Genomic DNA, 23,024 nt, shown 5'->3' with positions numbered 1-23,024 from the left:
CACCAAGCCCCCTGATTTTTTTTTCCCCCCCCCCCCCCCCCCCTTGTAAAGAAGGAGACCAGCAGAGGGCAACATCTTACTTTCATTATCAGTTACTACAACCACCTGATAATGGCTTTTGGGCTTTATAAGAACAAACTAAAACCAGAAAGCATTTTGAGTTCAGGCACTGAGAACTTGGCTAGGCCAACACTGGTAGCAACATACAGCCTGGGAAGGTGAGAAGAGAAACAGACTCTTTAATCACCAGTGGTGGCTGCTGGGAGTGACCACAAGAGCTACTGCCAATCTTACGCCTCCAGTCCAGCTGGTTTTTATAACCCCAGGCCTGGCTCCATCCTCAACACCCTGAGCAAGCTTCTATTTTCCCCTCCAAGTCTAATCCATTACTCCTCAGCATAATGTTTTAAAAAGACATCCTAAAACACGAAACACTTCTACTACAACTACATGGCCAAAGTAGCAATTCTTAGTTTCATAAAGATTGCTGAGAATAACAAACATAACTGAGACAATTAGCAAGAAACACAACCAGTAGCACAGTGTAAAAGTCACATTATTGCTTTAGTGTGCATATGTGTTATTTCACATGGCAATATAGTGTATCAGTTAAAGTTAAGGCCAATCTGATGTCAGACTCACAGCTGCTGCCAAGAAGAGGAGGAATTTTCAAGGATTTACCACTGGCAACATTATTCTCTCAGCTCACTCACCTACTCATTTGACAGCAGTTATATAATCTCCTGTATCAAGATAACTTATAAGCTATAAAGTATTTGTCAGAGAACAGCCTGAGGAGCTGGGCATAGAAAGAAAATCTTGGCCCAAGCCCACTCATATAACTGTGAATGAATGGAGGTACTGCCAGTTGCCAGACTTCTACTCTGTTGTTTTGGTGTCCATCCTAGCTCTGTGAGAAAGAGATAAAAGGAGGTAGCCAGGGCAGTTTCAACTACAAAGGGCCTCCAAGGCCCAGAGAACTCCCCTCAGTCCAGTCTGTTCTCTCTTGTTCTTCCCAAACTGCTCAGATGGTTCACAGCACTCACACCGTCTTAATACTTCTATACCGAGTTACTTAACCAGGCAGTGTAACAGAGGATGACAACAAGGGACCAAGGAAAAAGAGCAGAGCACTGAGGCTATGCAAACAGGCCTCCAAATGCTGTTTAACCAGGCGCAAGACATCTGTTGGTAGCTCTGCCCAGCTTACAGCAAGGCAAATCAGCAAATGTCATCTGGATCACAAGTAGCTCTTAGATAAGAGGAGTAGATGCAAGAAGGTGCTAATTATAGAGAAGTCTGAAGCTTTCCATTTCCTACTGACCAAGCTGTGCCCAGAGAGGGTTATATGGATGGGATTTTGCCAGCATGTTCACAGACTGTGACGTGCGCTTCTCAGAGAAGGCCTTTATGGGAGGATGGTCCACCGGCATTACTGTTGGGACCCAAGCCAGATGGTATGTCAGCACCGCAGTTAACAAAGCAGCAAAGAACCTAGGGAAAAGAATATGACCAAAGTAACACCAGCAAAGGAATATGCCATTAAGTGCTTTAACATATTCACATGCACTGGGAAGCACACAAGGTTTTTTTAAGAAAAAGGGGGCGGGGGAAGCTTACTGATTTTTGTTGATCTGTTCTATCAGAAACGTAAATTCTTTAAGAAAACGCTGGCATAGCTGATTCTTTTCCAGGGTGCTGGACATCATATTAAGCCACACAGGCTCTGCAATCCTTGGAACAGAATATAGGTTCCAGATGGTAACTCTGCTCAAAGAAAATTCCCAAAAAGCGTTAACATGCACATTTCAATCTTGCAAATACGAGTAGCCCCTTTCCTCTTCTATTGTCCATTGATTTTTATTTATTTATTTATTGTAAGATCTAGGCGACTAAACAAACTGGAAAAGTTTTCCAGACACACTAATTACTAGTGTCGCAGAACACTAGTCTGTTTAATTCTGTGTACCAGTAACTTAGTGTCTTCATATGAATTACATATTTGTCTTCCCTTTCTTGCATTCCCCTGTGTATTTGTATTCAGAGAAACGATTCAGAAATCATTCTGAGGGGGGATAGAACCCGTTCTATTCATTGCAGTGATTCAATTCCACATTCCAGACATTACAGAAACTCCATCCCACCAAAGCCTTGTCTCTCTCTCCTGGGCTGCCTTTCTTGGCCTCTGGCCATTCCTTCCTCTCTTAGGTACCAAGAAGAGAGCCTTTGACAGCAACTTTCTTGTCAGTTACACTGTTCAGTGTCTATGGCTAGGAGTAGACAACTCATCTGCCTGAATACAACAATCAATCCACTTGTCTGCACAGGCATCAGCAGAAGCCAACTCTTGATGAGATCTTAAAGACTTTAACTGACAGTCCCAGGTACAGGTGAGTGCAACAGAACTACTTTTACTCTTATTCTGAAAACAGCTGAGCTAGTTTTGCTGAAGTTTTCTAAAAACATTTACCCAATACCCAACACAAAATTAACTCACACTAACTTCAAGACTGGCTAAGTTACAAGACCCTGCATTCAGTTGCTTATAACTGGAAGTGACAAATATCTTTAGAGGGGCATGAGAAGAGCTCTCCTTGTAATTCAGAATTCCATCAACTCACCTGAATTCTCCCAGGGCATCCATGACACGGCTGATATAAACCTGCACTCTTTGGCTGGATTCTGCTATTTTTCTACATGAGATCATGGCCTTGATTAAGAGTTAAAGACACAAAACAGCTTCTTAAAGGATTCACATTCTTCACCTTTTTAAGCTTTATTAACATGTCAAAATGATTAAGATCTAGCCCCAGTGCTATATAGCCACTCAGGACAGGAATAGCTGCCAACCTCCCTCCACCTCATGAGACACCAATCCCTAAGACTGGACATGGGGAGAGAAGAGAACATTTTTGAGAGAGTAAGGGGAAGACAGCAACAAAGATTTTGTGTCTCTCTCTTAGTGACTGCATGGAAGGATAGAATACCACCATTTCCACAGTCTTCATGGAGTCAAGAAAACGTCATAGTGAAATATGGTGAGAAGGAAATAAAAAGAAAAACCACCCATAGCATAAAACTCTCCATTCTCATTCTGACTAGAAAAGAAACCACATGTCTTTTTCAGCAAATGCTGAATTCCTACACTGGGCTCAGGCTCAAGACTACATGTGTAAGGAGGGAGGGAAGCTTGAAACCACACACCTTCTCCCACTCTTCATCTATCAGATTCTAGAATACTTCATTCTGTTTGACACTTATTTTTCCACATTAAGCCAAACTAGTTTTCTGTACCTTTTCTATTGCATATTTCAGCTTGTTCATGTGAGATTCAAAAAGAGGAAAGTGAGAGAAAAAGAAGTCCTGGAAGTTTCTCTGTGCTTCTTCTTTTCCAGGCAGAGAAAAGATTATGCTGATAGCAATTTTTTTCCTCCGAACCATTGCAGGATTGGAGCTGCAGCTTTCATCAGCCATACTAAACATTTCTTCAGTGGACCTGTAAGACAGATTTGTTAGGACAGTTACCTATGCGCTGAGAGGTAATTTGTCTTCTATCCATATCTCTCTATATAGGAGAAGGTAACTCATTCTTACATCTTCTTTGACTGACTGACTAAGACTTTGCTGTCACCTGTCTCTGAATAGAGGATATCCATCAAAATGTTGGATAAGACCTATGTTTGCTCAGACAGGAGGAAGGCAATCCCCAAAGGCCAGCTCCTAAAGTGCTGTGATCACTTTCCTCTGAAACAGAGCTACTACAAAATCCCTCCTTCTGGATTTATCGTTAAGGGAGATTAAGAAAAGGGAATGGAGACACAACACAAAATCATTAGCAAAAAAGGTTACAGGTAATTTCAGAGCTGTGAACTGCATCCAGCACTCAAGCTCCTGCCTAGGTGCTCAGCAGTATGTCCGTGATGTTCTTGAATCTGTACTGCTGCTCATGAGGGAAGTTGGGAAACACGCTACCTATACTGTTCCAGCATCTTAAGATGGATGTTTTAAGGCACTTAACCATGCAAAATAAAACTTTCTATTTTAACTGAAGGCAAAATGTCACCACTTAGTAATTACTGTGAAAACACAAACTTAACGCCTACAAATACATGTGTGCCTAGCTCAAGGTTGGATATATTTCAGTTTAAAATGCTTTGTTTTCTGCTAAAAAAAAAAAAACGGTGGCTATTTTACAACCATTATTATTTCCCCAAGTTCTGTTTATTCACTTGATAGTTCCACCACATTGCTTTGAACAGTTATGCCACTTTTTAATATTACACATGGGTTGATACTGGGATCAATACCGCTCAGTATCTTCATTATCAGCCTGGCCTGTGGATCAAAACACACCTTCAGTGAGTTTGCAGATCATGCCAAATGGGGGGGGGGGGGGGGGGGGGGGGGGGAAGTGGTCAATACAGCAGAGGGCACTGTCCAGAGAGGCTGTGGAATCCTCATCCTTGGAGATTTTCAAGACTCAATTAGACAAGTTCCACAGCAACCTGATCTAAATTCCAAGCTAGCCCTTTGCACAGGCAACTGATTTGGATTATACCCACAAGTCTCAACCCAGCATAAGTTTTTCTGTGATTATACAAAAGGGTGGCAATGCCCTCACCCTGTTCCTCCATAAATACTTGCATTGCAGTGCTAGATACTGATGTTGCTGGATTTACAGAACTTGTTTTTTCTTGCTTAAAGTTTCTTCATCAATTTCACTGAAAAAACATCTTTAAAAAGCACATACATCAATCAGTAAAATAGTATGGTCAAAATGTCTTTTGGAAGGAACTTTAATTGCGTAACGGCTTTTAATCCACTGAGGAGTTATAGGGGTAGAAGGGTAAGAACAGACAAGAAAGCCATTAGAACACAAATGGAGACATTCAGAGCAGCAGCTCATATGGAAATAGCTTGGTTTTGGAGTTTCTTTGTAAGTTAAGACTGCAATATCAGTGAATGGTAATTAAAAGCTTGAAGGCTTTAATTCATATCAGAATTATCTTGAAATGGAGCCTGTGGCATTTATAGACCACGATGAAGCAATTAACAAGAGGAAAGCCTGAATGCTAAGCATTCATTCTAAGTTCATTCTAAAAATAAGTGGTTTACAGTTTAATTGGTTTGACAAAGTTAAATATACAAAAGTTTCTCATCATCGAGGTATGAATCCAGGAATACAGGAAAAAACACACACAATAAAATCCCAGCAAAAAACAGCTCGTGGGAAACCAGAGTTCAAGACAAAAACATAACCTCATTTGAACTTCAGGAACTTGCATGCAGAGACAGAAGTTCCCAAAGAAGTTGGGAAAGGATGGTCAGTCAGCATCTAAAAAACATCACAAGCTTTTTTACTGCTTCCCGGGAACAGAAATTGAAGGATTTAGGTCTGTGAGAGAAGCCTTTTCAAAGCTGCTAATCTAGCTTGCCTGCCAATTGACTACACAGAGTTCCAGCTAGACATCTCATTTTCTTTGAGCTATTGGCCTAAAAAATCAGTCACAGAGACTGTAGAATCTTGGCTGTACAAACTGAAGTGCAAACTCTGCTGTCACTGAAGTATTCAACCAGAAGCCTACTGTTTCTCTGGCAAGTGATCGGAAAACAAGTATCTGAAGAGGCTTTTTGGCTTAGGAAGAACCCCAATTCAAGAGTAGTTCTAGATAGTGGAAATAATAATGTCCTGTTTCCAATATCTTTCCCCAGCATAGATTCTCTAACATAGAAGAAACACAACCTACTCCCTACAGTGAACAAGCAGCCCAAAAAGGCTAGTTTCCTCTAAACAATTAGTTACTTCAGTAACACTTTGAGGAAATTTCTATTTGTGAAACTTTGGCTACTTCTTAAACTGGGCTGAAATTATCTTTACCCTAAATGTTTTAACTTTTTCGCATGCACTGCTCTCAGCCTTATTTCTTTAGGAAACTAGACCAAAAAGTACTTCAGTTTACTGAAAGCAAAATGTTTACTAGCTTATTCTCAACTGCAAGCATGATTCAGAAAGCACGACTGCCACATTAGCACCACTGCACAATTCTTCATGTTAAAAATGATTCAGTAAGAATATCCAGGAAAAAGCTTCAAATGTTGACACTAGGGAAAGAAGTCCTTTCAAAAAGGTTTTGGTTTTGTTTTTTACCGACCACATATTTTAACTGGCAGCTTTTAAGCTTCTCTTAACTGAAAAGAGTGAAGAGGGAGAGAGGCCAAACAGTAGGAATTTCTTGTAGCTCTCTACTAATTCCATGCCGTCTCTGGGTGCAGGTGGATAAGTACATATGAGCCGATAATCAAGAACCATTTGCTATTTTGCAAGGGAAGAATTTGCTTATTAGCTATGAAAGGTCTGCTGCATTCCATGCTTTGTTATGCCACTGAGCTACAAAAGCTAATAAAATTCCAAAACAGAAGCCAAGCTTTTTGATCACAGTTCTTTTTTTTCCTTCCTGTTTTGGCAGAAGTCACATCAGGAACATCCTGTACCAGCCAAGCGAGTCGTCATGGGCTATTACTCTAAAGTTTCAGTAACTGCTCACTAGTCAGATTTCATCACAGTATAATGTAATTATGGCAGCAGTGCTGTTACAGTCCCTTTCATCCCAACAGGATGCTCTGCTCCTTCAGAAGCAGTTTAATTTGCTTTTCAGAACGTGTTTCCACCCCCAGCCTATATGTTAAATAAAAATAAGTATATTTCAAATCGGGCCTTGCAGTTCATATTCAGCCAAAATTTGATCTTTCTTCATATTGGCAACCTTATGTAACATGCACAGAAGTTAGATTGAATTGAGAGCATTTAATAAAAGGATTTGTCCTTTTAAAGAAAAGAGGCTTAAGCTCTATTTAGCTTAAATTACTGCCAAACAGCTGTTGTAAGAAGAAAAGTGTTGCACTCACCACCTTGGAATAATTCCATTCTCTAAACTGGTTGTCTGACTTCGGAGCCAGCGACGTTGGTAGCTGCTAGAAGATGATGATGAAGAGCTTGGAGATGGAAAAGGAGTAACCAGAAGACTGCTCAGAGATGCTATCAAGAAAGCAAGAAACCCCACATATATTGAATTACAAGGAGTGCTGGTTGAATATTTTTCTTCATACTCTAACTGGGAACAAATTCCCACAAATATTGCTCTTGCTTTGCTGATCTTTTTCACATTAACTCACTTGCAACAGGAGAGACAGTTATTTTAAATAAATCTTGTTGCCTGAGGACAATCATTTCTTATAAAGTCAGAGGTCTTCCCTACTAGAACATACTAAAAGTTGTTTTATTCTCATTAAAAGCATTCTGTCCTAAGAGGTGTTGCCCTCCCATTACAATAGATGGGACTCCTGGTCTCCTTTTCCTATTCAGTGCAAAAACATCTTCTCTTCCCTTGCTTTAGAAAAGGCTCCAGCCAGTTCTTTCTCCAAATTATAAATTGGTTAAGAACCTAAAAAGTGATGGCTGTAAACAAAGAATATCATTACAAATATTCTTGCATTAAGGCTTGGGGCAAAAGCAGAAGGAAAACTGCTTAGCAGATCCAAAAAATTTTGGATTTACAGGTCATAAGGTGCCTATATTTCAGGTGAATCACTGCACCAAAGAATTGTAACATAATTACAAAAGCAGGCAAACAAGGCAGACAGCAGATACCTGACCGAGCAATGCCGCTGTCTCTGTCCTCATTTTGTCCTCTGCTAGGCATATCAACAGGTGTGCTGTGTGCTAAAACAAACAGATCAGATCAACAGAAAATATTACATAACTGATTATACTATTTGTCAGCATTTTAAAAAAATGTTTAAGTTTAAAGGTCATAAAACAGCAAAGTTACATCCTGTACTGCAACTCCAAATAAGCAGTATGGTGTGAGCAGAGGTGCGAGCAAACAGTATTCCCATACTGAGTATCATGTTACTAGAGGAAGTTGGTTATTTGCCCCAACCTAAAAACATCTCTAAGAAGCTTAAGAATGTAAATACAGTCTACATTGTCAGAAATCAGACATGCTTTGAAAATGAGGGCTGGTGGTACCCCCATCTGTCACTTTTGACATTTTTTGTGTGTGCGCAAGATTGTCATTTTACACAGGTTAACATCATAATGTCAAGTATGAGGTCTATTAAGCTTCTGATTCGCTCCCCAAGCGGAGATTTACTATCCACAAAGCCTCACAGTAAGAAACATTAAGCCTATGTTGTATTACATGGAAGCGTTAGTAGTGCAGAGTCACTCAAATTGTAGAGCATGCAAGATTTGCAAAGGCTGTGAAGAAACTGCATTGGTATTCCAGTTCACATTTTCACAATTAACAGAACTAATTAGGCCTAAGATCTACCCACCTGCATGGGTCATCAGTATGCCTGTAAAAGGAGACTTCATGTAGTTTAAAGTTTTGAAAATTAAAGAAACTGATATTGTTAAAGAAAAAACCTTAAAGCCTCCCAGACTTAGCTCAAGAATAAATTTTGAATGTCTGCCATCAAATTAAAAAAAAGTAGCAAGAGGTAAGAGAAGAAAAAGCTGTACACCAGCAAGACACCTGCACACTAGCAAGAAACCAGCTATAAGCCAGGAAACATAAGTTCTCTAAGAAACATAAGGGCTCATTTATTATTAAAGACACTGCATAAAAATACCTTTGAAATTAAACACAGGGATTAGAAAAGAAATATGAACAAAAATATGAACAATTAATTTAGCTTTTTTCTGAAAGAAAGATTTTTAAGTATACATCAGATACATCTGTTGTCACTATTTTAGCCCTTTCTGTTTCTAGAGAGTAATTATGTATGACCTGCAAGGATTCAGAAGGAGCTGGATTTGTGTGTGCATATGGATGGGTCACACTGTGGCTGGCATTCCACACAAACCTGCAAAGAAAGAAGCACTGCGGATGAGCCGGAGGGGACCTCCTTCAGACACACCCTGCAGCAGTTTGCTGCTACACAGCTGTAACACACCTAGGAAACAAAAGCAATGTAGAGAAAATGCAATGCAAAAAAGTTTAAAAAAAAAAAAGGAGATGCATAGGAAAAAAACAAACTGAACTAACAGATGGCCTCATGTTGTCAGAAAGACATAGAACCTGGAAATATTTACCTAAATTACTTCCACTGCGACAGGTTCCCAAACCATTCTGATTCAAGCTCAGCTTTCCCAGGCTGGGATCTTGGTTGATGTATTCAAAGCTATCTTGTAAGCTAAAAAAAGGGGAAAAAGCCAGTGTTTCTTAAGAACGTGATCAATACACATTTATATTAGCTTGATAATTAGGCTCATTTTATGGAAAAAAGAAGGTTAAAGATTAACTTTACAATCAGACTCAAGGTTTTCTGAAACTAAGGAAATAGGCATTTATTTTCTATATAGGCTCCCTCTTTGAATTATTGTAAGTTTCTGTATGTCACATTTGGGATTCAGTTTATTCACATTTGCCCATTTTTGGGACAAGGAAAAAGGGAACAGATGAGAAACAGTATATCTTCTGTCACTGTTGAAGGAAACAGAAGTTGGGTACAGGGACACAAAGCTTTCTCAACATATACCCCTTCTTCACCCTTCTGGCAGCAGGAAGAGACAGAGGCTTTGACTGTCCAGAGCACCTAGCCTCTGAAGTTTTTTGCATGCCCTGGACAAACTAAGAAGCAGAAACTCAGATTTTATTTTTTAAACTTGGGTGGCCTGGCTGGGATCTATCAAGAGAATCCTCCACAGCCACCATTTCTGATTTTCTACTAGACTTTTCCACTTCGGCTAAGTCAAATTTAGAAGCAGTGACAGAAAGACTACAAAAGGAGAAAGAAGGAAAGACAACTGCAGTGGGTGGGGAAGAAAAAAATAAAAAATAAAAAAAAAAAATGTTCTTACTTATTGTTGCTTCCACTGAAGCTTCCTACCCTGGCTGAGAAGACTTTACTTATCATCAGCTGTGGGGGAGAGCTGAAAGGATAAACAGTCATTTCAGTGAGTCATCAATTCCAAGTGCCTGACAAGAGTGCATCACAGAAAAGGATACTCACCGTATATAGTGAATTTTCAAGGTGGAGCCTTTGTAACTCATTGCCACTGAGCCAAACATCATTTCTCCCAGCATGTTGACATCGGAAGCTGGTCTGGTGTACTACACAGACAAGAAGATGGGAAGAGCAAAGTCAATAATAACTTGGCAGATTATTTCAATTTAATGTAGTGCCACAGTGCTACATTTTGAATGGAAAATACAAGTAAGTTCTGCTTTTCCATGCAGACTAAGATCCTGTGTGATTCTAATGCACTGAGTGCAAGTACAAGCAAGTACAGCTGGAAGACGTACTCTGTTTTGCTCTCTAGATGGGCATCGTCACCCTTGTTCCAGGGGACCTCCAAAGGCAAGAAAGAGGAAAAAAGATCTACTGCATTTCCAAAGAAACAGCTGTGTCCAGCAACATTCCCATATAACAGAGTATTTGATGAAACCTGTAGGTGTTCACAGGACTTAGATTCTGTGGTCTGGATCCCCAAGCATTAAACTGTCTTCCTTATTCAAATGAGTAAGTTCTCCTTCCCTGCCCTTATAGAAAGCTTCTGGGAAACATTTTTGATTGGAAAATAATTTGTGGAGACTGTGTTTCTAAGTATAATCAGACCGATTTCTTATTTTGTTTCAAAGACTGATCATCAATAGCAAATACGGAGAGAAATTTGTTAATTCTGAAGGAAATCACTTACCTTCTAGTTAAATATCTTTTTTCCTACCTTAGTCTATACATGCTTCAGATTACATTTTTCTAGATAAAACGTTTATGCTTTTACTGAGAAACAGCCAGAGTACCTTAAAAAATAGTTCTTTTAAAAATTTTGTGTTATAGTAAGACACACTAAAGGGACTCAATATACCATGTTCAACAGCTTCTTCAGAACTGACCTGAAGCATAGGTAGACATCTTTTAAAACAAGAACAGAGAACAGTATAATGCTTTTTATGATCTTCACAAATAACAACGCTATTGAATACCTTTTGTAACTCTTTCAAAGATAGGACCAAGATAGACCAAAAGGTTAAGAACCACATGTTCTTACTCTGTAACACTTTAAAGATAGGGTAGCTATCTCAAGGTTCAGATTAACTTGTAATATAATAGAAGTATAACTAGTCATTCAATGCATGTAAGTTAAGGCTTTTATCTACAAACTTCTTCAGTAAAATGGATAAATACAAGCAAGAAAAGTAATGAACATTACCTGATACTTCGGTATCTGTTCTTTGATATTTTGCATACAGCTTATTGAGGGACTATGGGAAGAAATATTGTTGTTCCCATTGCTTGCTTGGCAGTTCTTGGCAGAAGTCTTTACAGAAGCATCCTCTGCCATTTTCTGTGTCAAAACAGAGCAATATGATGAAAACAATTAAAGCAAACATGAGAACTCCCATCTGTAAACATACTATGGCAAGATTTTTCTTAAACTACAGATAAGCAACAGAAATAAGATACTCTTATTTGGTTCAAAAAAAAAATGTATCAGTTTTAAAAGCTTTTTAAAAAGGCCAGCATCAGAGAAAGTGCAGAGCTACTCTCACATTTATATTGCCAGACAAGTTTTCATAGTATCACACAAAGTAATTAGCCAAAGTTCCACTGGAAGATCATTCCCAATTGTTATGAAATGCTCTGTGTAACATTTGCCAAAGTTTACATAAACAAAGTCTCAGTTTATGGGTTGCTTACAAACCAATTTCTGTAATCATTTGCACAATTAATCACTCAAATTGCATATAACTCTTGCTCCCCAACTGATTAACAGATTTCTTAAACAGAAGAACAGCCAGGAAAAACAAGGGATAAATAATGCATCATTTGGTAGAATTACCAGGTTATAAAAATCTGTTTGTTAAACCTGTAAAGGAATTGTGTAAAAAAAAAAAAAGGCAAGCAAATGAATGCTTAAATCCAGATGACTCTTTAATTCAAAGTCTAGTCTCAAGTCACTATGTTTTAACAACATCTTAGAACTGATCAGAAAGGTGTAAAGGAAGTCTCAGAAAGATACCAATTACATTAATGCTATTTGTACATGATTCATAAGACAAGCTGCATTTAATTCATTGGGATTTTCTTAATATAGGTTTCTTGAACAAAAACCAATGAGTTCCTTGTTTTCTTTAACAGCTGTTTTTTTCTTTTTCCAATTTGAATGTCCATTAGATGTCAGTTAAAAGGGCCACATTATTTTGAACATACTTCTCACATGCACTTGAAAAGATTTATGAAGGGAGCAAAACTGTAACGTTGCAGCAATGAAAACTGCTTAGAAAGTCTTAGAAAACTTATCTCACACTCAAACTTTTTATATATTTAAGAAATTCAAAATCCCTTAATGAGCATATATTTAATGTGTATTAATGTAAATATTCATTCATTTGGTGCACATCAGAATGAAGTGTGTTTTCATAAGTCTCATTTTGTACCAGCATGGTTTACCTCATTGGGAACGTGCATTGGCAAGGCCAACTGAATTGTTTTAAAATGTCAGCAAGGTACATGTAGATAGTTTACAGAAAAAACAAACAAGCAGGCAAAAAGAAATAGGAATAACCTAAATGCTGGTATCGGGTAAAAAGCAGCCAGTCAAATTTACATCACATATTTTGGGCTCAGCAAGACGAGAAAGGAACGGTAACAGGAAGTTAATGGAAATAAAAGTATAATCCAATATTCTACAAGACTGATTTTTAAGATGAACACTTTGAATACTACAGTGCAGTAACTGTAGTAAGTTTTAGAATACTCAAGTCACAATGACAAGATGACGAAATGGGCAAAAGGAAAGATGCAGAAGAAAGAGGAAGAGTAAGACAAGAAAAGCGGAGTAGATGATTTGTCATTTTTTTAAAAGTTGAGTTTAAACTACAGTGATAGTATAGCTCCTTTACCGATTTAAAAATAAGCCTACTAGCATGTTAAAAAAGTTAAATCCTGGACTTCTATATTTTATCCTATATTTGCACTCCTTTTGTGCAGTTTTTTCTGGCATAGTATTTATGTGCTATGGCTTATCTAATCCCAATGTGACTGTTATCAGGGGTTTAGAAATGCACCAGTGTCAGTAGTCACGTCTTTAATGAGCTATTGACAAAAAATGGCTAATAAAAGTGGTCTGATATACGCCATCTGCAGAAAGAATTGGAGATTAGATTAAGAACACTGAAAAGAAATGCAGTATATTAAACAAACATATGGTTAAATGGAATACAGACCTGCTAGTTCCCCCAGGTAAGTTTATTGCATACTTTAAAGACAATGTATTTGAATATTCAATGTGAATAAGCTTTACTGTGTTTCAGGGAAATGGATAAATGCACAGTATACACACACACACACACTTTCTTGACTTTAGTTTAAACAGGACTGAGCTTGAGAGTAATTTTGCCTTAACTTTAAATGAATCAAGTTTTAGGCTCCCTGTTTGATAACGTACCAAACAAATGACCAAACATTTAAGATCACTTAACATCTACGTGTTTGCATGCCATTCAAAGTGCTTTGGCTGTTTTAAAAGGGTACGTAGATTAGTGTCTGGCTAGAAAACAGATTATAGCCTGTATCATGTTATAAGGGAGGTTATAATCTGTTTTATGTCAGCATTGCATAGAGTTTCTGATAGGACATTTCGTAGTTAACTTTTAGTTTAAAGTATTCAAGCAAGTGGAATAATTTGAGTATTTAAATGAAGCCAGAAATAATTTCTTCCTCACATGCTATGTGTTTTAAACCAACTCTAAGATACAAAGTAATGACCTTGATGGGGGGCGCGGGCGGGAGAGGAGAGAGGGAGCAAGATTAACAGACCAGTCTGACCCATTTACCCTCTTAAGTAGATGATCAGTCATCAGCTGATGATGCTCATCAGTCTTACTGATTTGGTACAATGGCATACTTGCAGTGTGACTGAAATAGATTGCTGGTTTTTAAGCATCTTCATAAGTAATTTCTGCAAGTCACAACTATTCGTATACAGCTAGTGATTCTACAATAAACCATGCTAGTCTGACAGGCTGAAGCTGCTGGTTGTAACAAAGGCTTCAAAACAAACAAAAAATTGAAATAATTCAATGTAGAAGAGAAACACAGAGCTAGTAGAAAGAAAAAAAAAAGAAGTGACCACAAAACAGAAAATGCTATTGTTTTACTTGTCTTAAAATCACCTAAGTTTGCTGGAAGCATTACTCCATAATTTGTGTGCCTGGAGAGCAGCACAAAGAATTTGCATCTTGACAGCATCTATTCTTACTTCTATGTGTGTCACCAAAACTTACGTGGCCATATATTGCCATGTGTCAGTCTTACACATTATGGCATGGTTAGCCAAAGAGGAGTTGTTTTAATTCACATAAAGCCAACAACTTTTCTAATCCAAACACCAAAGACAGACAAGCACATTTAGAGACATGCTAGACATCACTGGAACAATGGGACTACACAACCAGGGTTAACAACAAAAAGCAATCCCCATCAACATTAAAAAGGCTGAGGAAATAGTTTAAAGGGGTAGATTGCTTTGCTTGAAAGCAAATCAGGTCTAAGTTGTTAAGTTTCAATACCATATTTATATTATAAATACCAAATACCAGATATGTGTTCACAGGCTTTGTGGAATCTAACACACTCTTGTTGCAGCTATCACAGAATCGAGGTCAAGTGAAAGATCACAAGAACGATTAAGAAGTTGACACTGTCATATTAAAATTCCTGCTTTTGGGAAGGGAAACAAAAGAGCAGTAGGACAAAAGCAAAATTAGCATTTCATACCTGAACCACAGCTTCATCAATTTTGCGGACTGCTTTGGAATCAAATAAGACCTGTCTGCCTCTCCTCTCACAGTCTTGGTAAACTATCAGGCGGATTTCATTCAAGTCAAACTCTGAAGAGGACCAGCTGCAGATTATAAACACAAGATGTTAAAATATTGTGCTTACTTTGCAGGCTTATTTAAGCAAAGAAACAGGTATTCGGCAAATACATCTTTTACTCAGCATTTACAAGAATCGGGCTGTAATCACAAAACTCCGACCAAAAAGGAACTCAAAGGAGCATCTAAGCCCAGTGTCACTGACACACAGGCAGGCACAGCCAGACCAATTTTCATCCAACCTTTCTTCAAAATTTTCTAGAAAGGGAACACAAAACTTTGTCTCAGCAATCTGCTCCAGGGCTTAACTACTCTTAAGTTTACTCCCTTCTCTGTACACAGTCTGGATTATCCTTATTGCAAGGTAGGTGTACTACTTTGTGCAATTCTCTCAGTGGCGATAAAGAACAACGGATTACCATCCTCTTTACTACAGCCTTTCACAAGCTCAAGGTTTCCACCCTCCCTCATCCTTCTCTCCTATAAACAACACAAACCCAACTTCTTTTGATCTATTTCTGTCAATGTAAGTTAGGATTTTTCCAAAGTTTAATTCTTGTAACTGAAAGACAAGGTTTATGTTGTTCCATTATTTTTCCCGTCTTTTCTGAGATGTTTCAGGGTTTACAGAGCAACCATAGATTACCGAGACTTGATCTCCAACGACGATGAAACTCATTTAGTAGATGAAACCAAGATACCACTGAGATTCAACCTGAAGCAAAACAACTCTCTCAAGCCAGAATCTGCCCGTTCCTCAGAGATACATCATGGCACACGACTTGCCTCCTTGCGCTACCGCAGAAGGCTGAAGAGCACAACTGATCATGGCTGCGATGGCAAGAGACTTTATTTCCTAATTCCAAAGGAAGTCGGTCTGCACGTCAGAGCACGGAGGTTTGTTTGGCCTCAGGTTCAGCTACAGAAAATACTTTTCAAGTTATGTAGCTGACAAGCTGGAATTAATGGAAAAAACCTACTACTGCATAAAGCAGTGCCACACAGCACTGGTGCTCAGTCATATTGCCTCATCCCTGACCTGGATGGACCACATCTAGGGGGTAAGAGTACAACTGTTATTAATAGTTGTTGGTTTAACAAATTGCATAACAGACTTCAGTCAAGGCCACACTGATCTCCCACCCAAAAGGATGTTTCATTGAGGAATTTTCCCAAACTATGCCCTACAGAGAAGGAAGGTGGAGAATTGAGGGAAGAGCACAAAAATTCTATACAGCTGAAAGACGGGAATTTCTGAAGTTATTTCTTTTATTCCATGCTCTGTTACCAGCCATAAATCAATAGTGAGGTAAACACCATCAACTCCTGCTAGAGACAGTAAGGTAACCATGGGCAACTGCTTTAGAAGCACACTCAGAGACTTGTAAATTTAAAATCATTATAAGTAAAGCCAGCTTAATTTCTTCTTTGTGCTCCATCTTGCATTTCAGAGATCAACTCCCCTTTCTATGTAGCTAAAAAGAAAAATAAGCCTAAATGGGCACCTTTTTCAAAGCTGAAAGACCTCAATTTGGAAGGTTTTATTCTATTTTTAAATACCTGGGGACAGAATAAGCCAGATACCTATCTCCACTGTAAGGTACTCTGATACAAGTATATTCTATGTACATGATATACAGGGGTCCAGCACACATCAAAGCCAGATCATGGAATGATGCTAAAGGCTGTTTTGCCATCAACAGTGAGGAAACTTGTTGATGTGTTTGTAATATGTTGCCTCCAAAATGCTAGGAGTGCCAGGCAGATTTCTTTTCAAGTCTTCCCTTTCAAAGGGAGTCACAGCATTAAGTTAATCTGCGTGAGATCAGACCCGATACCATTGTCGATAGTTGCCCAACAAAGATCCTACACACCTCACATATACAGAGAGCTGCAACTACACCATCTGTTTTAGAAGTCTGTTACCAGTTTCTCAGCCCACTGCCTGTGCAATGCTATTACAAAATCCGGTTATACAGAATGCAAGAGAAGTCAGAGCCATCGATAGACTTCATTCTAGCCTGCCACATGAATCTGATACTCTTCAGTACCAGATACTCTGATACCTCTTCAGTTATATGGCTACCTATTTACTTACACACTTTCTGCAACAGACAATACCTGAAGTAACTATGCTGCTTTCTTTAAAAGGCCACAGGTCTTCCTTCCTTTTAACTACAAAGAAAAGGTACATCTCTATGGCCTTAATTTAAATTGTATGCAAGAGCAAAGCCTTATTTATCTCCAGGACTGGCACAGCAGGATCCGTAGTTCAGACCACAGGACTGCAAGTCTAAACTGAGAAAGATTCATTTCAGGCACAGATTGAGCCAATCCAGCCCTGCATCTGCCCACTGATGCTAAAAGCATGCTCAGTACTTGCGTTGCATGAATTTAGGTTTCCTTATGAACAGGTGAACTCCCACATTCTGCACTAAAGCAAACTTCACGATGTTTGCGTGCTACCAACTTCTGTATAAGACGTGAACTGTGTTTTTTAACAAGTGCTGAAGTAAAAGCCAATTTAACAGCCTGCTGAGGTGCCTCTTCCACACAGCATGCTAGAATTAAAGATTGCTGCAATCTTTCAGAACTTCAAACAGATTCTAGTACCAGACAGCAACAAGCTAAGAAGTTACATAAAATCTATCATACAGAGCTTTATGTGACTAATAGACTAAATCTAGGGAAGTAACTTCAGATAATGCTTCTTACAGTACTAACGAAATATCAAACTTATGTTTTAATGAAGTCTTTGCTTTCAGGCTTTGAATTACCCAGAACACAGATGCAGTTCCTGTAGCAGTCCTACCCATTACAGAAGAGATCCATCCTACTAAAACCTCACTTGATAAGATCAAGCATATCTATAGGCAAGTTATACAGGCATATAAACCCGTAGTTTCATTACTTCGATGTGGAATCTAGCACCAGGCCCAAGACTAGTCAGATGACTGGGATGTTTTTCCCCCGTCACAAAAGCTGATGAGCAGACTGCTTACAGTACTTCCACCCTTTATTGTTTAAGCCCGCTTATACAACATACAGCCCCCAAAACAGGGACAGCGGGAGTATTCAATCATTTCCTAAATACAGAGTGTTGAAGAATACAGACAGTACACAGACTCATTGGTCAGCTCCATTTTCACATGCGTAAAAACCAAAACCCCAAACCATTACGTAACTTTATATCAGCTTCTTGCTTATTTAGCAATGCTGAAAGGCATGCGCTTCTTTTTCTTTCTTCTTCACATATAGTTTTTGAAAAAGAGAGAAGATTCTCTCACACAAAATATCACTTAATGAAAAAAAAAAACCCACCACACTTCTGCATTGTATAGCTTAACTTTCGTTTAGATGTTAGAAAGTAATAGCTTAAGGGTTTGACTAAGAAAAAAACCCTTTCACTCTTCCATCAGTTGTTTCTAAAAAAGTAAGACCAAAATATCTGAAATAGGCAACAGGAATATTTTAGCCGGTTTTTCCCTAAGTAAAAAAGGCTCCTATGCTCACAGGCAACCTATATGCATACAGGTTCACCTTGCCCAATTATTTGTTAATTCACTAATCAATTTCAACCACCAAGTTTGATGAAGGGATATATATTTCTGTCCTCCAAAAATAAATAGTGAAGGAGATAACAGACTCTTTCCTCTCCCCCTCCAAGGCCACAATATGAACTTTAAGGCAACAAAAAAATCTTCATGATATATTTGTGGGAGATAGGTAGAGGATGGGGAAAAAGAAGATTCTGAAAGTGTTATGTGAAAAGCTTGCACCATAATTTGCACATTATTAGATTGAATTTTCTATTTTTCATTGACAATTCTGTAACAAAATTATTAATTCTTCCACTTTTGGACTAGAAAGCAGACCCTCAACGTGCTTACAGAAAGCCTCTTATTTTCCAGCTGCACCACATTATGAAATTCTAACAGTCTACTCCATGTCCAATTATAACAAATACAGACATTTATTCATATCAAGAGTGCCCTTTTAGCTCTTCACCACCATCCCAACACTCTCCTACTTCATGTCTCAAGACTCAGTTGTTTTTCTTATATTCATTTGGTAAAATCTAAACTGGCACACTGTTGATTGTTTCCTTTTTCTCTGTTTCTGCCTAAAACAGCTTCCCCAACCATACGTAAATACTGAAGGAAGCTATGTGAGAGTTACATAATACAAGTAGTTTTGCATATGTACCTACTACTGAAAGCATTACTTCATATAACAAAACTACATAATCCCCAGAGTAAGCTTCATATTTCTTACAAATGTTTAGCAAGAATAAATGTGCTACAATCACTACTTTTGGATAAACACTGTTGCTTCTTCCAGTCAGCTTAAAAAAAGCCTTCAAAAATAAGTTTTGCTAAACGCTAACCGAAACATCATTTGCCTTAGCCCTGTTTATATAAAAATTTTCTCATTCTGCTTATACAAGACAGACCTTACAGGTTCAATTCCTGTTTAAGAACTACTTAATAAACAGAATGACAAAAGATCTGTGCTGAAGGAATACATATTTCTAAGTGACTTAAACGTTACAAATAAAATGAATAAAATTATAGTAGGGCTTTTTTTTTAAGCCACCATGTACTGCAAAATGACAAAACAGGCTTCTGATAACATTACACCCTAGAAAGGTAAGGAAGTGAAGAGACTGACAGCTAACTGAAATGTTTCACTTCGGCTTAAAAACAACGCATTATGCCAGGTCCTGCATATTCTTAAAAATTAGCTGAATTAATATGAGCTTGTGCAGATGTTCATATTTCAGGTTAAATGTGGTTATTTTGACCGAACATAATGTTTTCTTATTTGACCACAAAATTAAAAGCCCCACATATCCTTTCTCCCCTTTTTGTAACTACTTGACCCTTCCTATTACTCATGTCTGCTCTGGTAATTGTTGGACCCTTCTGTAAACTAACTGAATTCTCTGCAGCAGCAGCAGCCTGTCCCAGCAAATGAAAGTGGATCAGAAATGTAGCTGGAAAAAGGAAGGAGGCAATGGAACCTCCACCTCTTGGTGGCAGCATGAGTTATACTAACTCACTTCATCCATGGAGCTATATACCTTTAGGAAAGGGCACAAAGAAAACATTCCCTATACACTTCAAATAAGTACTGAGGCCAGTTAGAATGTTAATTGGGTTTTCTTGTTCCTGAGTCAGTTTTCTGCCTGCTTAGTGAGCTGAACTGACTCCCTAAGGGGAGCCAGTTCCAGAAGGATTGGAAAGGCCAAGGCCAGCACAAGGGAAAAAGGGACAAGAGCATGATGCCAGAAAGCAAAGGAAGAAGAGGGAATGTGATCCCTGCCTTCAGCATCAGCAGTCTGTTTGAACAGCTCAACTTATCTAGCCTCACCTTCAGAGCAGATCTTTCCTGCATCTGGAAGATGCTAGAACTAATAAACATCATCTTCAAGTCAAAATAAATAAATAAAATCAAGCTGCCTATGTTCATACAACAGGAAAACCAGGTCTACTAGAGATACTAAAACACTGATTTTTTTTTTTTTTTTTTTTTAAAAGAAAGCCACAAGTTTGGAACAGCTTACAGCAATCCTAGCAAGTTTTCTCCCCAGATTCCATATTAAGCTTAAGTTTGCTTTATTTTCTCTTACACTGGCATATAAGCTACTTTCCTTTGGCTTGTTCAACATTTGTTCCATTACAGATATGAGACATGGAGGCAAGGAGATCTCTCTTACTTAGGGGAAAGTAGACTCATTTGTTTCTGGAAAAAAGCTACAAAAAGTTTGGCCCATTCTGCCCTGAATCAGTATTTTCAGTTAATATAGATCTCCAAACCCTGATCTTTACAAAGAAAGCTTTTGGTTCACCTTTATAACAATCAGCATGCATGCAACAACTGAAGAATGACCTATTTATTTATATTCAAAAACTACTTCAGCTGACCTTAAAACATTTTTGAAAGTGACTAACCACTCACTACTTCAGTGCAAGATCTAGAGAAATAACAAGGCTGAAACATATCTATATGCCTATATATCTATCTATATTTTTCTGCTTCTTAGATCAGCAATCCTGAATGTAGAATATTTATTCTAACAGCCTTGGGTGTTAGAATTTGGAAAAAGCTGCCCTGAACTGTATTTTCAACACAGTTATGTAGCAGTAGAGACTCAGACATTGGACACATGCTGGCACACACCTGAAAAAGACACCACAAAGAAGTCAAAGAAAAACTATTCATACTCCAGATTACTCTGGTGTAATGCTTGATCTAGAGGTCATTTACAAGTAAAGCAGAGGGTTCCCTTCTCCATTCTTCCCCCACTTCACAGCATTCTCTCCTGCCTGCTCTGCAAACTATTACTACTTGACCCACTAACACAGGAGGTGGCAAAAAATAAAAGAGGGGAAACTAATTAGAAAACTAGAAAGAGAAGGTAAGATTATTTAACCTTAACTGAAAAGAAAGGCAGTTATCCTTCATGCCTCAGTTTGTATATACATAAACCTTACACATCAGAGTTAAGAATGTAGATTCAGTTTCAAACATCAGGGAAGACTTTCTGGAGTATCAGTCACCATCATCAGCAAGAATAAGCTTCTATTAGAACTTTTCCAATTACTTACAAAATAGCCTTTCAGGCACATGATTATAAATCTAATATCAATTAAAAATGTCCATTCTCTGTCAAAAATCATATATATCAAAAAAATTACATGCATACCTGTTTTGCGGCAGTCTAGTCACTTTGCTCACACAGCTGACACTTTCGTCTCTCAAAGATTTTCTAATCCTTTCATCCCATTTGGTACAAGAGAGGTTATTTCCAAGTGGTACATCGTTGTTGTTTCTTGCTCTTTCTATTTGTCCCCCTGTGCCATTTGTGGCTTTTGGTGTACCCCCACACATTTTCTTTTGCTACAAATCTTCTTGTAAAGCTCCCTGAAAGAAACTAAATACCTGCTGAAGAGATACAGCCTCAAGCAGATTTCTTTACTATAGATCAACCATTAACGATGGTAATTTACCATCAGCTTTCTTCCCTATACAGGAACACAGTCTGCTGAATTTCCTGTTAGGGGAAAAGAAGGCAAAGAGATCTTCATATATTCTACAAGCCATTAATGAAGACAGACAGCTGTAGCTAACGTACTGCTGCAATTATTCCAGACAGAGGAGCAGACACGACTTTCAAGTTTCAGAAGCCATCATAGACTTGCTCTTGCTGCTGTTAGAGTTTTTCCTACCAAGCCTGGTGCAAAGCTGTAGCAGATACAACAGCTAATATTGACTTTAACTATGTTTGTTTCCTGGTATGTGATTAGGTAGCTGGCAATTATGTAGTCACAAGACTGAGCCATATGGCCTCTTAAAAAAAAAAGAGCATAGTTGCTTTTGCAGTGACTCGCCCTTAGTTGCAAGGTTGTTCTAACACTGGCTACAACACCCTGTTAATGGCTCTCATGTGAGCAAGTGTCATCTGACAACCCCTAGCAACCTCATATAGCTTAGGAGCAAATAAGAATCTGTCATCATTGCCATATGGTTATCACTTTAAAAAAATGACCAACACCAAGAAACACACTAGATATTCTGCACTGTAATGCTTTTACTTTTAAGGACAAATAGTATTTACACTTGGCTGAGAATCTGAAACTACTATTTTGAAAAGCTTTTTAAAAAAGTAGAAGGGAAATCAACAACAAAAGTGTGCCACAGGCATCAAGTTAGTTGATGAGAATTTATAGTCATGTGCCTATTAAAACAATTTAATGGCAGTACTGATGAGAAAAATATCTAATAAAATACTTCTGACCAGTAAAATTTAAGTTTTTAAACAGGACAAAGGAACCTGACGTTTTGTTCAGGCTTAGGTAATTCCACTGCAGAACAAAGTCCTTTTCCCCATCCCTGCTTTAAAAAAGTTATCCATACATGTCTGCTCATAATTCTTGTCTTACATAGCTTTCCCCCCCCATCAGTAAAGTTTTAGACATTTTATAAGATAACAGCCATAGTGAAAGTTCCCTTCCAGATTAAAAAGGGAAAATAACTTTGCTAACGGTCACCCAGAAATACAACAGTAGAATTAGAAAACACAGTAAGATTTCAAAACTCAGTGCTACGTGCTACCTGCTAAATAGCACAGCA

The 23,024-nt window shown here is 38.2% G+C and overlaps 1 protein-coding gene across 2 annotated transcripts in view; it reads right to left on the bottom strand.

Moving 5' to 3' along the window:
* FNIP2 (folliculin interacting protein 2) overlaps positions 1–22,106 on the bottom strand; it is a 37,217-nt gene extending 15,111 nt beyond the window's left edge. Inside the window, exons 1-13 of one of the 2 annotated variants that reach the window (XM_009283335.2) lie at positions 21,598–22,106; positions 14,788–14,914; positions 11,219–11,353; positions 10,018–10,118; positions 9,866–9,937; positions 9,098–9,198; positions 8,869–8,958; positions 7,649–7,720; positions 6,907–7,036; positions 3,295–3,496; positions 2,622–2,710; positions 1,621–1,767; positions 1,325–1,494 (exon numbers count right to left, since the gene is read on the bottom strand). In XM_009283335.2, coding sequence (XP_009281610.1) covers positions 1,325–1,494; positions 1,621–1,767; positions 2,622–2,710; positions 3,295–3,496; positions 6,907–7,036; positions 7,649–7,720; positions 8,869–8,958; positions 9,098–9,198; positions 9,866–9,937; positions 10,018–10,118; positions 11,219–11,353; positions 14,788–14,914; positions 21,598–21,782 — 1,621 coding nt within the window. In that variant the 5' untranslated portion in view covers positions 21,783–22,106. The remainder of the gene's footprint in view (positions 1–1,324; positions 1,495–1,620; positions 1,768–2,621; positions 2,711–3,294; positions 3,497–6,906; positions 7,037–7,648; positions 7,721–8,868; positions 8,959–9,097; positions 9,199–9,865; positions 9,938–10,017; positions 10,119–11,218; positions 11,354–14,787; positions 14,915–21,597) is intronic. The other variant, XM_009283336.2, reaches the window with a different exon arrangement.
* Positions 22,107–23,024: the final 918 nt, after the last annotated feature.

Source organism: Aptenodytes forsteri, unplaced genomic scaffold (assembly GCF_000699145.1).
Source record: "Aptenodytes forsteri isolate BGI_AS27 unplaced genomic scaffold, ASM69914v1 Scaffold6, whole genome shotgun sequence".
Lineage (NCBI taxonomy): Eukaryota > Metazoa > Chordata > Aves > Sphenisciformes > Spheniscidae > Aptenodytes > Aptenodytes forsteri.
The sequence above is the reverse complement of the archived record's forward strand: the minus strand, read 5'-3'. Positions and strand labels throughout refer to the sequence as shown.